Source organism: Elgaria multicarinata, chromosome 17, assembly GCF_023053635.1.
Source record: "Elgaria multicarinata webbii isolate HBS135686 ecotype San Diego chromosome 17, rElgMul1.1.pri, whole genome shotgun sequence".
Classification (NCBI taxonomy): Eukaryota; Metazoa; Chordata; class Lepidosauria; order Squamata; family Anguidae; genus Elgaria; species Elgaria multicarinata.
Window position 1 is genome coordinate 6,175,513 of NC_086187.1, and position 14,284 is coordinate 6,189,796.

Here is a 14,284-nt window from a genome sequence, read left to right on the forward strand (position 1 = left end):
GTCAGGTGTGAGGGCCTGTCTCGCGCTCTCTGATTGGACAAGGCTGTGCAAAAGGGGAGGGGAATAATAAGTAGCGGGAGGGGGGGGGAATGGAAGCGCCCCCTCTCTCAGACTGTGGAGTTGCAGTCAAAGGGTGAGAGCAGGAGGGGGGTCCGCACGAGCCTGAGCCCGAGCCTGTCTCTGTTTGTGGGGGCCTACAACCTTCCCCAACCTGGTGCCCTCCAGATGTTTTGGACTACCTCTCCCATCACCCCTGGTTACTGGCCAAGCTGGCTGTGGCTAGTGGGAGTAGAAAACATCTGGAGCGCAGTGGGTTGGGGAAAAGCTGCCTTTAAGGCTGGCCTCTTCTCCTGTGAATGAAAACTTAAACGGAGGCTGAGAGGAGACATGACAGAGGTGTACGGAATTATGCCTGGGGTGGAGAAGCTGGACAGGGAGACGTTTTTCTCCCTCTCCCAAAATACTACAACCCAAAGGGGCTCATCCCACGAAGCTGACTGGTGGGGGGTTCAGGTCAGATGAAAGGAAATACTTCTTCACGCAGCGCATAATTAAACTGTGGGATTCACTACCACAAGATGTAGTGATGGCCACCAATTTGGATGGCTTTAAAAGGGGGTTGGATCAATTCCTTCAGGAGAAGGCTCTCAACTAGCCCTGATGCCACCTCTGGTCCCGAGGCAGTTGCTGGGGAACATAGGTGGGAGGGTGCTGAGGCACCCGTGTCCTGCTTTGTTAGTCCCTAGTCAACAGCTGGACGGCCACTGTGTGAACAGAGTGTTGGACCAGATGGACCCTCAGTCTGATCCAGCCTCAAGGCTCTTCTTACGTTCTTAAAACTGGTCTTCTCAGGATGAGGAATTGGGCACCAAATCCCACCTGCTGCAGTCTCGTGGCGTAGAAGCGTGGCTGCCCTTCTCCCGGCTTCCTTGTTGCCTTTGCTCGGTGTTTCTCCTTTTGTCCTTTGTATGTTCTCAGTTCACTCAGACAATAGGTGGCAAAGCAACTGGTTCAACCTGGGCTGGCCAGTTTTACCGTGGAGGCAGGACTTCAGTGGCAGCTGTGCCTTCAGTTTCCTTCTGGCTTTCTCTTTCCAGCATTTGACCCTTAAGCACCGTTTGAGAGTCCAGTGGTCATGGGATCCACCGAAGGAGAGGACAGTGTCATCCTCATTACCGAAGACAAAGATGAGAACCCAGTGGAGAGTTCTGTTGTGTTGATTGAGAGTTCAGGTAACTGCTGTGGCTCCCCTGCCCCAATGATACAATGCTGCAGACAGAGTCTTTGGGATCTTCCTAACTTTGCACTTCTAAAACATGTGGGGGAGGGGGAGGAGTTCTCTGTGTTGCTCTCAAGTAACATGCGTGACGAGAAACAAAACGGAAGTGTGGTGTAGTAGTTACAGGAGATACGAGTTCTAGTTCCCACTTGGCCTTGAAGCTTAGTTGTTGACTTTGGGATGGTCACTAACCTACCTTGCATGGTTGTTGTGAGGACCTTTATTTTCATGCATACCTAATTGCTAGCATGGTTTGTATGTGTTACAGATGCATACGATGTCTTAACAGAAGGGCACTTTTGCTCATTCTACTCCCCCCCCCCATATTTTGGTTTTCTTAATTTTCTGAAATTTCCAGTGTATTATTCAACCTATTTTGGATTAGCCTTTTTTTCTGCCAAAGCAAATGAGGCTTTAGAATTTGCTCTGACTCCCAATGTTTTTAAGGGCTGAGCAAATCGTGTCTTTTAAATTACAGCTTTAGTGTCCCTGCAATGAAATGATCCCAAGTGTGTTTGCCTTTTCCAGAAGAGTTTCCCTTGGAAAAGAAGAACATGGATGAAATTGTGGATGACGAATGCGAGGTGATAGTTACTTTCTGCAAGCGAGCAAAAGTGATGCCCCATGCAAGATACGACTGCATGACCCATCCCTTTGAGTATGTATCTTGTTCCAGAGGAGAACAAAAGGGATTTCCCCACCCTTTCCATTCCAAATTATCCAGAAATAATTTGGCCTCATAGAAAAACCATATCAGTTCAGGCCCGTGGTCTCTCCCATATCAGCTCAGAACAGTGGTCTCTCTCTTAGTGGCCGATTCCACCGGGCTGAGCAAGTGTTCATAGTTCTCTATTCCCTGCAATTCATTGACCCTGTTCAGACAACACCCTAAGCTATGGTGGTTAAGCATTTTGAGCTAAATGTTATGGTTTAGTGTGTTGTGTGAATCATTCTTAACTATGGTGGCTATGTAACCATGGTTTAAACACTCACTCACTATTTGCTGCAAAAGGGTTAGCAGACTAACCATGGCTTAGTATGTTGTCTAAACAGGCCCATTCTGACTCTGCCCATCTATAGAGTTGGACGTGAGCTCATCTGATCTAATCCTCTGCTGATTGTAGAAAGTATCCCTGACAGATGGCCAGCTACCTTCTGCTTAAATACTATTATTATTATTATTATTATTATTTATTTATATAGCACCATCAATGTACATGGTGCTGTACAGATAACACAGTAAATAGCAAGACCCTGCCACATAGGCTTACAATCTAATAAGTTGTAGTAAACAATAAAGAGGGAAGGAGAATGCAAACAGGCACAGGGAAGTGTAAACAGGCACAGGGTAGGGCAAAACCAACAGTGTAAAGTCAGAACAAACTCAATATTTGAAGGCTATAGGGAAAAGAAAAGTTTTGAGCTGAGTCTTAAAAGCAGTGATTGAGTTTGTAGTTCTCAAGTGTTCTGGAAGAGCGTTCCAGGCGTAAGGGGCAGCAGAAGAAAAAGGACGAAGCCGAGTAAGGGAAGTGGAGGTCCTTGGGCAGGCGAGAAGCATGGCATCGGAGGAGCGGAGAGCCCGAGCGGGGCGATAGTGTGAGATGAGGGAGGAGAGATAGGCAGGAGCTAGGCAGTGAAGAGCTTTGAAGGTCAGTAGGAGAAGTTTATATTGGATTCTGAAGTGAATTGGAAGCCAATGAAGAGATTTCAGAAGTGGAGTGACATGGTCAGAGCGGCGGGCCAAGAAGATGATCTTAGCGGCAGAGTGGTGGACAGAGACCAGCGGACTGATGTGAGACGAGGGAAGGCCAGAGAGAAGAAGGTTGCAGTAGTCCAACCGAGAGATAACCAGTGCGTGAACGAGAGTCTTGGCAGAAGAGACAGACAAAAATGGTCGAATCCTGGCAATATTATACAGGAAGAAACGACAGGATTTAGCTACTGCCTCGATGTGAGGAGTAAAGGAGAGCGAGGAGTCAAATATAAAGCCAAGACTACGAGCTTCCTTGACCGGAGTAAGCGTGACATCGTTGACAGTAAGGGAGAATGAGAGGTGAGGAGAAGGTTTAGGAGGAAAAACTAGCAGTTCAGTCTTTGCCATGTTAAGTTTCAAACGACGATGAAGCAGCCAGGCTGAGATATCTGAAAGACATGCCGAGATACGATCGTGAACATCTGGAGAAAGTTCCGGAGATGAAAGATATAATTGTGTATCATCGGCGTACAGGTGATATTGGAGGCCGTGAGATTGAATGAGCTTGCCCAAGGGCAGCATGTATAGAGAGAACAACAACGGGCCAAGCACCGAGCCTTGCGGAACCCCAACTGAAAGGGGAAAAGAGGAGGACGAGCTGCCATTAGCCGACACGCTGAAAGAGCGACCCTCTAGATAGGAGGCGAACCAGTTATAGACAGAGCCACAGAGTCCAAGGTCGTGGAGGGAATCTAAGAGAAGATCGTGATCAACCGTGTCAAAGGCTGCGGTTAGATCAAGGAGAATAAGAACAGAATAATGGCCTTTAGACTTGGCAGTAAGAAGATCATTGGTGATCTTGGTAAGGGCTGTTTCAGTGGAATGCAAAGGACGGAAGCCAGATTGAAAGGGATCCAGAGCAGAGTTATTAGAGAGAAAGTCAAGACAACGAGAGTAGACCAGACGTTCCAGGATCTTTGAGACAAAGGGCAAGAGGGAGACAGGTCGGTAGTTAGACAGGGATAGTCGATCAAGAGTGGGTTTTTTGAGAATGGGAGAGACTGTAGCATGTTTAAAAGCAGAAGGAAATGAGCCAGAGGTCAGAGAAGAATTAATGATGTGAAGCAAGGACGGGAGGATAGCGGGGATAAGATTAATAAAGACGCGAGAGGGAATCGGATCACGGGAACAAGTGGAAGGCTTCGATGAGTGCAGTATTTTAGACAGTTCATCAGCTGAGACCGAAGGGAATGCCGAGAGAGTTGAAGGAGGAGCTGACAGGTGAGGGACAGGAGCTGGAAGCAGAGCAGAGTTGGCTAGATCGGAGCGTATAGTTTGGATTTTAGCATTGAAGAAAGAGGCAAAGTCGTTGGCAGACGTGGCTCTGTGGTGGTTGCTTTCACTTTCCTGCTCTTGCAGGACTATTTTTACACTGAGTTGTCTGCCAAGGAATTGCATTGTTTGGGGAACAATCTAGAGCACACACCTTGTTGGCATCACAAAGCCTTTTGGGATCATCTGTCACCCAATTAAATTTAATAAGATTTTTCTGGGCTTGTGGAAAGAAGAGGAAGATCAGTAATAGTGGATCAAGCAAGTGGCATGTCCCCTGTCACTGATCATTGAGGAACTCCAATAAGCTTCTGAGAAACTCCAGAATTTGTAGAAGCAGGCTGCGTTCAGACAACATGATAGTCAATGGTGGGGTAATAATCCACTTGACCATTGTTTATCTAGGGGGCGCTCCCCACACAGCATGATAATAGCTGTGGTGTGGATTAGGATCAGCCTTGAGTTGACTATTAGTCCACACTGAGTTGACTCACTCATCTCCCACCCTCTCTTCTCCCTCAGTCCTCCCACTAGTATCCCATTAGCCATTGCTGCCAAAAATCTACCCGGCCACTTAGACTAGAGCGGCAGCCACTGCTCTTGCCTTGCGACTCTATGGCTGACAAAATAACCAACTGTGGCCAAGGAAATAACCAATGGTGCCCTCCACAACACGATAACCAACAGTGTTTCAAACAGCCAACTCTCCAGAGCGTTGATTATTAAGTGTTGGTTAAAAAACTCCCTCCACACAAGATAACCCATGATGTGTTAAATAACCAACCGTTGACTATTTAAACTACCATTGGTTATCGTGTTGTCTGAACCCAGTCACACAGTTTAAAGATGTGAACAAAGGCATTGTATATACCGTAAGGATAAAAAGAGAGAGCTCGGGACAGCCATCTCATCACTATACATACTCCTGAATTCCTCTAAAGAGCATAGAGTTGGAAAGGAACGGGAGAATCAACGGCTTGCTCCATGCAGGAATCTTGCAGCAGCAACATCTCTGACAGATGGCTGTCCATCCTCTCCTTAAATACCTCGAGACCAAAGGCATATTTGCAATGGTGATTTGGAAGGGAGGCGTGTATCATCATCACTATTTGCGTGGCACGTTGAAGTGTTCAAACGGCTTCACATGCATTTTCTAGCTGCAATTCTTCGAACAACCCTGTAAGGTAATTCAGCATTATTACCCCACATATTGGACACGGAGGGACTGAGGCTGAGATTGAATTCCTTGCTTAGTGTTGTCTTTATTATTGCTGTTTTTATTGTATTGTTTTCTTACTGTTTTTATCACTCTTAATATCGTACCGGTTTTATGTGTCTTATTGTTGAAGACTGCCTTGGGAGGGCTTCTACCCTGAAAGGCAGCCAAGAAATATTTTAAATACATAAGGGCCCAATCCTATGCATGTTTAGACAGAAATAAGTCCTAAGTTCCCAGTATTCCCCAGCCAGCTTGGCAGGCTGGGAGTTGTGGGACAATTTTTTGTCTAAACATGCATAGAATTGGGCCCCAAATGAATTCAGGCCGCTTGGTGAGTTCAGCATACAGGCGAGATTCAAACCAAGACCTTCCTGTTTCATAGCTCAGACCATGCAACCCGATGTGAGAGAGGTGCAGCCAGTGCACAAAGCACTTCATACAAAGCTGCCTTACATGTAGGCAGTCTGTGTAGCCCTGTATTATTATTATTTATTATATTTATTTATATCCCACCTTTTTCCCAGTACTGGGACTCAAGGCGGTTTACAAGTTTAAAACATGTACAATTAAAACATATAAATATAAATTGCAAAAGTTAAAATAGAATTAAACCTACAGTAAAATTAAAAACATGTTAATTTTTTTTAAAGAAAAGACAGCAACAGATTAAAAGGGGGTGGTGGAATCCAATACATTAACACAGTTCCAGTGTAGTTCCAAAAGCCTGCTGAAACAAAAAAGTGTTTGCCTGCTTCCGAAAGTGTAGCACAGAGGGAGCCAGCCTAGCCTCCCTGGGAAGGGAGTTCCAGAGCCTTGGAGCAGCCACCAAGAAGGCCCTCTCCCGCGTACCCATTAGGCGTGCCCGGGATGTTGGTGGGACTGAGAGAAAGGCCTCCCCAGAAGATCTCAGAGCACGGGCAGGCTCATATGGGAGAATATGGTCTTTCAGGTAACCTGGACCTGAGCCGTAGAGGGCTTTATAGGAGATAACCAGCACTTTGAATTGTGCCCGGAAACAGACCAGACGCCAGTAGAGCTGTTTTAACAAAGGAGTCGTCTGCTCCCTGTAATCAGCCCTGGTCAACAATCTGGCTGCAGCTCTTTGAACCAGCTGACGTTTCCGAACAGTCTACTGTCTGCTCTTGACTGGCAGGAGTTCTCCAGAACATTACGCAAGTCTTTCACAGTCTTTCCAGTTGGTATCTTAAGTGGCAAAGCCACTTCATCTTTCCTTTTTTTAATTGAATGTGTCTTTAATTGAATGTTTTTAGTCATTTATTATAACACTTCCCAGTTCCTTTTTATCACACCCACGATTCAACCTTTTAGGGTATATATGAACATGTATCATGCCATGTGGCCCTTTGCTGCTGCTATATTGCCACCCACACCTGCTCAGATAGTGACTTTTTCTGCCACAAGTCAGCAGTTCTGGGAACTGTAGTTTTTAGCACCCCTTTGCCATACTGTAGCTCCCAGGATCCTTGCAGGGAAAAGCTGGCTCAATTGACGTAGTTTAAGTTTATCGTGAGGGCATAACTAAAGTGGAATGAAACCTGCTTATGGCTCGTGCTTAACAACTTAGGGCTGCATCTTACTTACTTCTAGGCGTGCAGAATGTGAGACATCATGTCCCCTTGGGAGAAACACAGAGATGTGTGGCCAGTGCTACTGCTATATTTGTGATAAGCTTGCTGCAGAGGTAAGGAGGGATTTGGGGGTGTGGATTCGCGCTTTCACAGTTATACTTTGTCTCCCTCCAGTGATTGGGTCACACAAACCTATTCCTCTGTTTTGGAATCGGGAGGCATTGAGCACTGTTGGCTCAGGTTTTCGTAACAGATTTTGGTCCAGTTCTGGGCTCTGAATGACTGAGCATTTGGAATTGTGTGTGTGTGTGAGAGAGGGGGGGGGGACATCTTAATGAATTACAAGCCTGGTTTGGAGAAAGCTGAAGCTCTCTTTCTTCTCTCAGTGTAAAGACTGGGTGACCCCTTCCCTGTGCCACTGTAACGCACACAACAAAAGCAAGTACTGGAAGGATCAGTGGCATTTTGCCCTCACTGGCGGCCTTGCCATGTTCAACTTGGAGCTCTCGGAAATAGATGTGGACATTCAACACGGGGGTGAGTTGGGCTCGCTGCGGAAGTGCATCGATGCTGCCCGGCATTCATTGAGTGGAAAGCAAAGGCAGTTTATTACGTTTATGTCCCGTCTTTCTGTCAGGTTGCTCAGGACAATGTAGATCAGGTTTCTGGGTATCCTCCCATGCAGGCAATGATTAAACCCAGAAGCCCATAACTACAATAACTTGCAGAAGGAGGTGGAGATGGGAGCCAAGAGGGGAAGGACAGCCAAGCCTCCTGAAGTTAAAAAGAGAGTTTTAAATAAACAGGTGTTTACAATTGCTTAATATACAAACTGTCTTATTTTTCAAGAAGATCTGAACATGCAAATGCAGTTTTTTTCCTTGGGATTGAGGAGGGCCAGGAAAAAACACACATCAGGTTTGAGGCCAGTTCTATAAGATAGGAGATTTACTTTCTGTGTATGTAAAAATTGGAACTACCTGCCCATAGAGGAATAACCCTATTTTGATCTTGCATGAGTCCCTGTTCTGAGTATGTATCCTCTATAATTATGTTGTGTCTCTGTATTGGGACAACAGAATAATCCAACCCGCTTGATTCGGAGGCTGATTAGTAGAGAGCCAAAGCCCGAGCAGCAAATCATTCAGGTAGGCACCAGGCAGCCTCCTTTGTGGGTGGATGTGTCCAGCACCCAGCAGCTTTTGATTATTTTATTCGCTTTCTATGGCCCATGATTTGGAAATTGCTGCATTGCAATCTTGAGACTGCTGTGGATGTTGTGATGTCAGCGGCAGCTCCTCATCTGTGATCTTGTTGCTGTAGCAGCATCGGAACGGCGCAAGATGGAGTCACAGGGAAGCACCATCTTTTTTCATGGAATAAGTGTAAAGTGTATATTTTTGCCTTTCCCCTATTCTCTGCCATAGGAGTACTCCTACAGAAATTCATACATGATATTTCTATGGAATATAATAAATACCTGTCCGGAGAGAGAATTCCTTCAGATTACCACAAATGTTATTGTCATCGGAAATTGGGTCCTGGGCAGTGTGATGATTGTGGCCTCCGCCAGATGTGTGTCATATACAGGTAATGCTCTGGGAGACTTCCTAGGAAACCTTGTCAGTGCATTTGAACTTAAGCCTGCTGTGAAGATTACACCTGCCCTCCCGGAGCAAGTTCCACTGGACACCTTGTGTAGAACACACTCCCTCCTTTCCCTCCCCTAACCAAGCCCTAGTAATTATTACTTCCCATGCTAAGCGTGTAGGCCACCTCACTTGCTGTTGCATCCAGTCTATGGGTTGGGGTCATAAAACGACAGTGGCATCAGAAGAGTAGCGGGAGTGGACGTCTCTGACCCCGCCCACCCACAAAACAGATGCAGAAGAAAACGTCATATGGACCAGCACGTCAGCTCTTCCTGAGTGTTCGTCTTCCCAAGTCAGGTTGGGATCGTGGGACAATGAGGATGTAATCGTCCTTCCAAATTTAAGGTGGATTTGTGAGGGTCTGCTGTCAGGGGCCATTCAACCACTCGGGTCTTTAATGGTGAAGGAGGAAGGCTTCATGTGTGTTTGTTGGCTTAAAGTATTTTTTCCTGCTCCTCAACCCAAAAAAGCTTCATGCATGCTTACAATCTAAAAAAGACGCGACACTCAAGGAAAGATAGATGGGGAGGGAAGAGGGGGGAAATTAAGTAGGCTTTTAGCAGGGCTGGCAGAAGGGTCCTACTTACCCTCTCATCTCCTGGGTATTGGTCCCTTGGATTTCTTCTCCAATCATCACAGTTAATATAGGAAGAGCTCCCTGTAGAAGTATGCAGATCCATCAACTGGCAATAGTTTTTTTAGTCTTACTATTAAATGTTGCAAGAGCTGCTCCTTGACTCGGAAACTTTCTGATTTTCTAGGTACACACCTGTTTTTGATCTCGTAATGACTTATCTAAATCAGAGGAGATTCCGTCATAGGCTAGATTCAGCTAAAGGACCACCAATTGGCTAGCTTTTTGCCACACTGTAAAGATGACCAAAGGGTGATAGAAGGAGCATCATCTGTTCTCAACCTTGGGAGCAGAGCCATTTTCTTCCTCTTTTGCTGACATTTCTGCCTCGTCGGCTGACAATCTTCAGCATATTTTAGGATAGGAGTTGTCCGAATCCGGACTGTCTCGGTTCTCAGAGGAGAACACTGGGACATCACTCCTTTTTCCTCAAACTAGAATCCTCCTCATGGGGAATCCACTCAGACAACACGATAACCAATGGTGCTTTAAATAGTCAACGGTTGGTTATTTAACCCACCAAAGGTTGTGTGGAGGGAGTTTTTTAACCAGCAGTTGGTTATTTGGCTGAAATAACCAATGCAAAGAACAACTCTGTGCAGAGTTGGCTATTAGAACCACTGTTGACTATGGCCTTAGCTAGACCTAAGGTTTATCCCGGGGTTGTCCCTGCCTGCTCCCGGGATATCCTGTGTGTCATTCACTATTAAATGTTGCAAGAGCTGCTCCTTGACTCTGAAATTTTCTGATTTTCTAGGTACACACCTGTTTTTGATCTCGTAACGACTCATCTAAATCAGGCTGAAAACGAGAAGCCCAAAGCAGAGGTCATTGTGCTTTTGGGAGCAGCCAAAGAGATTATGCTCCACAAGGATCCTTTTACGTGAGTACTCAGCTGCTTTGCTTGGTCTAGTAGCCTTTGCTGGTGTTTTCAAAGCTTCTGTGTGACCCCTATCCACTCAAATCAAATGAAGGGTACAGAAAGCCCTCCCTCCAGAATGAACTTTACAGAAGCATCCTGCACTGTCCACCTGGCTTTGTATGAATCCTTCCAGAGAGATTACATACAAGTGAATTTCACTTACAAGTGAAACGGTGGGCACACATTATCTACAATTCTATTAGAACCACTGTTGACTATGGCCTTAGCTAGACCCAAGGTTTATCCCGGGGTTGTCCCTGCCTGCTCCCGGGATATCCTGTGTGTCATTTACATGAACAGGGATGACCCCGGGACGATCCCAGGATAAACCTTAGGTCTAGCTAAGGCCTCCCATGTTGTGTGGAGGGCACCATTGGTTATTTCCTTGGCCAGCGTAAGTTATTTCGTCAGCTTCAGAGTCACAAGGCAAGAGCGGTCAAAGCAGTGGCCATCTGGCAGGGTAGATTTTTGGCAGCAATTGCTGATGGGATACTAGTGGGAGGAGAGAGGGCTGGGGATGAGAGTCAATTCAGCGTGGGATTACCCCCTAGATAAACATCTGTCAAGTAGATTATTACCCCACTGTTGACTATTGTGTTGTCTGAATGCAGCCAGAGGCATTTTGGGAACAGTGGGGGCCAGCTCTACTCTTGCACAAAGCAAAGGTAAGATATCCATTAATACAAAAATGATGGGAAACTGAGTAATGGGATTTTTCTTTTTTGTTCAGCTACTCTCAAACCTTTGATCCCTTGGGATCGGTGAACCAGGCTGTGCCATGTTTGATGGTCAGGTAAGGCATTGTTTAATCTACCCTGCGATACATGCTGTATACTCTTTACCCATTTATTTATTTTGTATTCTATTTATTCATTTAACCATTTTAAATTTATATCCCACCTTTCCAAACAATGTGGTTATTGATGATTAAAATACAAAATAAAACGGTGCTATAAAATACATAACAATAAATAGAAGAAGACCAGGTTATAAACAAAACACCAGTTCGATAAAACAGCAGCCAGTTACTAAACAGCAGCAGGTAAAGGCCGCTCTCAAAGACTTAAAAGCTCAGGAAGGGAGAAAGTAGTCCTTCAGGTAACAAGGTCCCAAGCTGTCTAGAACTTAATCGGTCACCACCAGCACTTTGAATTCTGCCCAGAAACAAACTGGTTGTCGGTGAAATGGTTGTCACATGGGAGATGCCTGCTCCTATAAGCAGCCCCCGTCAGGAGCGCGGCTGCAGGTTGTCTGAACCAGCTGAAGTTTCCAAGCACTCTTCATCAGGCAGCCCTGCGTAGAGAGCATGGCTCAGTTCAGACAACATGTTAGTCAACGCAGTGCGAAAACTCCACTCAACGGTTGAGTTTTTAGGGGGGTCCTCCCCACACAACATGTTCTAACTCCAGCGTTGTTTGACTATGGGCTACAGTGAAGTTGAGTAAAATCCATTGCGCCCTCTCTCTCCTCCTCTGGTCCTCCCGATGGTATCCCATCAGCCATAGCTGCAAAAAAAAACCACACAATCCTGGCAGCTCTTCTAGAGCAGCACTCCCTTCTTTTGATGCTACAGTTATCCATGCTCTGACAACCTCTCGTTTGGATTACTGCAATGCGTTATACGTGGGGCTGCCTTTGAAAACGGTCCAGAAGCTTCAGCTGGTACAAAACAGGGCAGCCCGTTTACTAACAGGGATTGGCCGACAAGACCACATTACGCCAGTCCTTTTACAACTTCATTGGCTGCCAGTCCAGGTCTGGGCCCAATTCAAAGTGCTGGTATTGACATTTAAAGCCCTAAACGGTTTGGGGCCAGGTTATTTGAAGGAACGCCTCCTCCCATATGTACCTGCCCGGACCTTAAGATCATCTACAGGGGCCCTTCCCCGTGAGCCCCTGCCAAAGGAAGTGAGGCAGGTGGCTACTAGGAGGAGGGCTTTCTCCGCTGTGGCCACCCCGGTTGTGGAATGAGCTCCCCAGAGAGGTCCGCCTGGCGCCTACACTGTACTCCTTTCGTCGCCAGCTGAAGACCTTTTTATTCACTCAGTATTTTAACACTTAATTTTAACTCAAATTTAAATTATACTGTTTTAACTCTGTATTTTAACCTTATATCAATTGTGCTGCGTGGTTTTATCCTGGTTGTGCTTTTTATATTGTATTTTGTATTTGTATTTTTAACTTGTTGGTTGTTTTTATGATGGTTTTAATTTTTGTGAACCGCCCAGAGAGCTTCGGCTATTGGGCGGTATAAAAAAGTAATAAATAAATAAATAAATAAATATTGCCAGGGAACTCCGTAGCCAGTGGGAAAAGTCAAGGCAACGGAAAACTCCACGGAGCCCTCCACACAACACAAGGGTTGTGTAGGAACTCTCCTCTGCACAGCTTGGATATATTCTGCACAGAGTGTTTTCCAAAAAAAACCCTCCATCATGGGGTGGAGATTTCCCACCAGACAACACATTTCTCAACGGTGGTGTAAAAACTCCACTGCGGAGTTCTAAAGCCACCATTGAGAAATGTGTTGTCTGAACTGAGCCTATTACAGTAGTCCAAACAGGATGTAATTTAAGGCATGGATCACCTTTCAGCTTTCGCATAGGATAGCTTTTTCCAACCTGATGCTCCAGTTGTTTTGGATTACAATTCCCATCATCATTGGCCAGGCTAGCTGGGGTTGATGGGAGCTGTAGTCCAAAACATTTGGATGGCTTGGGGATGGCTGGCATAGGGTCTTGGCTTACATACAGCCCTGTTCATACAGCAGGTGCCAAGTATGGGTGTATGTAGTGCTGGGCTGACTAGGATGCCCGGGTGGAAGGAGAAGTTGTGCTAAATGCACGTCGCTGCTGCGTTTAATTCTGCCTCTTCTGCCTCCTTAAGAAAAGAACTGAGCAGAATAACTCTGGTAGAAGCTTATAGAAATTTGATGGACTCATGAAAAGAGGAAGACTGCAAATCAATGAAACAGGAAAAAATTAATATACCACCCTAGAATAGAAAAAGGAAATTAAAGATGGAAGAATATTTATTTATTTATTTTGAAGTTGACCAAGCTTTGGGAGGGGTTCTGAATTCGTACTAATGTGTTTTGGTTTTGCTTTTACTATATCTTTTGAAAACTCAATAAAACTTATTAAAAAATAAAATAAATACATGGCCATTGCAAGAAACTGTTGCTTTTTGTTAAATTCTGCCCTTCTGCCTCCTTAAGATCTAGGGCAGGGATAGGCAACATGGTGCCCGTGGGCATCAGTGTGCCCCTGGACGCTGTTTTTGGCACCCTACATCTCTCACTTTAAAAACCCCAAAAATATATATAACATGTTTTCTTACCCGCATCTGGGATTGCTGTGAAATAGGTTTCTGTTGGTGCTGAAAACTGGATTCAACGGAAGGGTTTAGTGTGTCGGGGCCCAGACCCCACTTCTACCTTGTACTCAGTCTTTGGGGCAGGTTGCTTGTCTGTCATGGGAGCCATTTTGTGGTGGTGCCCGGGACAGATTCTCAAATTGTGAAATGTGCCCGCAGTCCAAAAAGGTTGCCTACAACTGATTTAGGGCAGCTTACCTGAGTGTTGACATCATGACAGGGCGTGTTTTCCCACCCGCTCTTGGTGGCAAACAACGTCATGCAGCAGAAGCAGAGAAATGTGCTTTGTTGTGACATTGGGACATGAGAAGGTTGTCAAAGATCAGCCTTCCCTGACCTGGTGCCTTCCAGGTGTGTTGGACTGCAACTCCCATCATTCCCAGACTGGGGAACGCTGCTGTAGATGTTACTCTGTGTGTGGGAGGGGGTGAGCAGGGGAGAATTAACCATGCAGTTTCTGGTTTTGGTGACAGCTGATTGTTTTAGGTCATGTCTGGAATCATCACAAACTTCAGAGCCCTGAAACAAAAGCCTTGCCGTGCCTGTCCTTGGTTCTGTTTTCCTCTCTGGTCTATTTTTTTCAATGACA

The 14,284-nt window shown here is 45.7% G+C and overlaps 1 protein-coding gene across 1 annotated transcript in view; it reads left to right on the forward strand.

Moving 5' to 3' along the window:
- The first annotated feature begins 982 nt into the window (after window positions 1–982).
- LOC134410259 (uncharacterized) overlaps window positions 983–14,284 on the forward strand; it is a 365,840-nt gene continuing 352,538 nt past the window's right edge. The window contains exons 1-7 of the mRNA XM_063143429.1: window positions 983–1,232; window positions 1,808–1,937; window positions 7,132–7,225; window positions 7,499–7,649; window positions 8,540–8,702; window positions 10,156–10,281; window positions 11,051–11,113. Of these exons, the coding sequence (XP_062999499.1) occupies window positions 1,136–1,232; window positions 1,808–1,937; window positions 7,132–7,225; window positions 7,499–7,649; window positions 8,540–8,702; window positions 10,156–10,281; window positions 11,051–11,113 (824 nt within the window). The 5' untranslated portion in view covers window positions 983–1,135. The remainder of the gene's footprint in view (window positions 1,233–1,807; window positions 1,938–7,131; window positions 7,226–7,498; window positions 7,650–8,539; window positions 8,703–10,155; window positions 10,282–11,050; window positions 11,114–14,284) is intronic.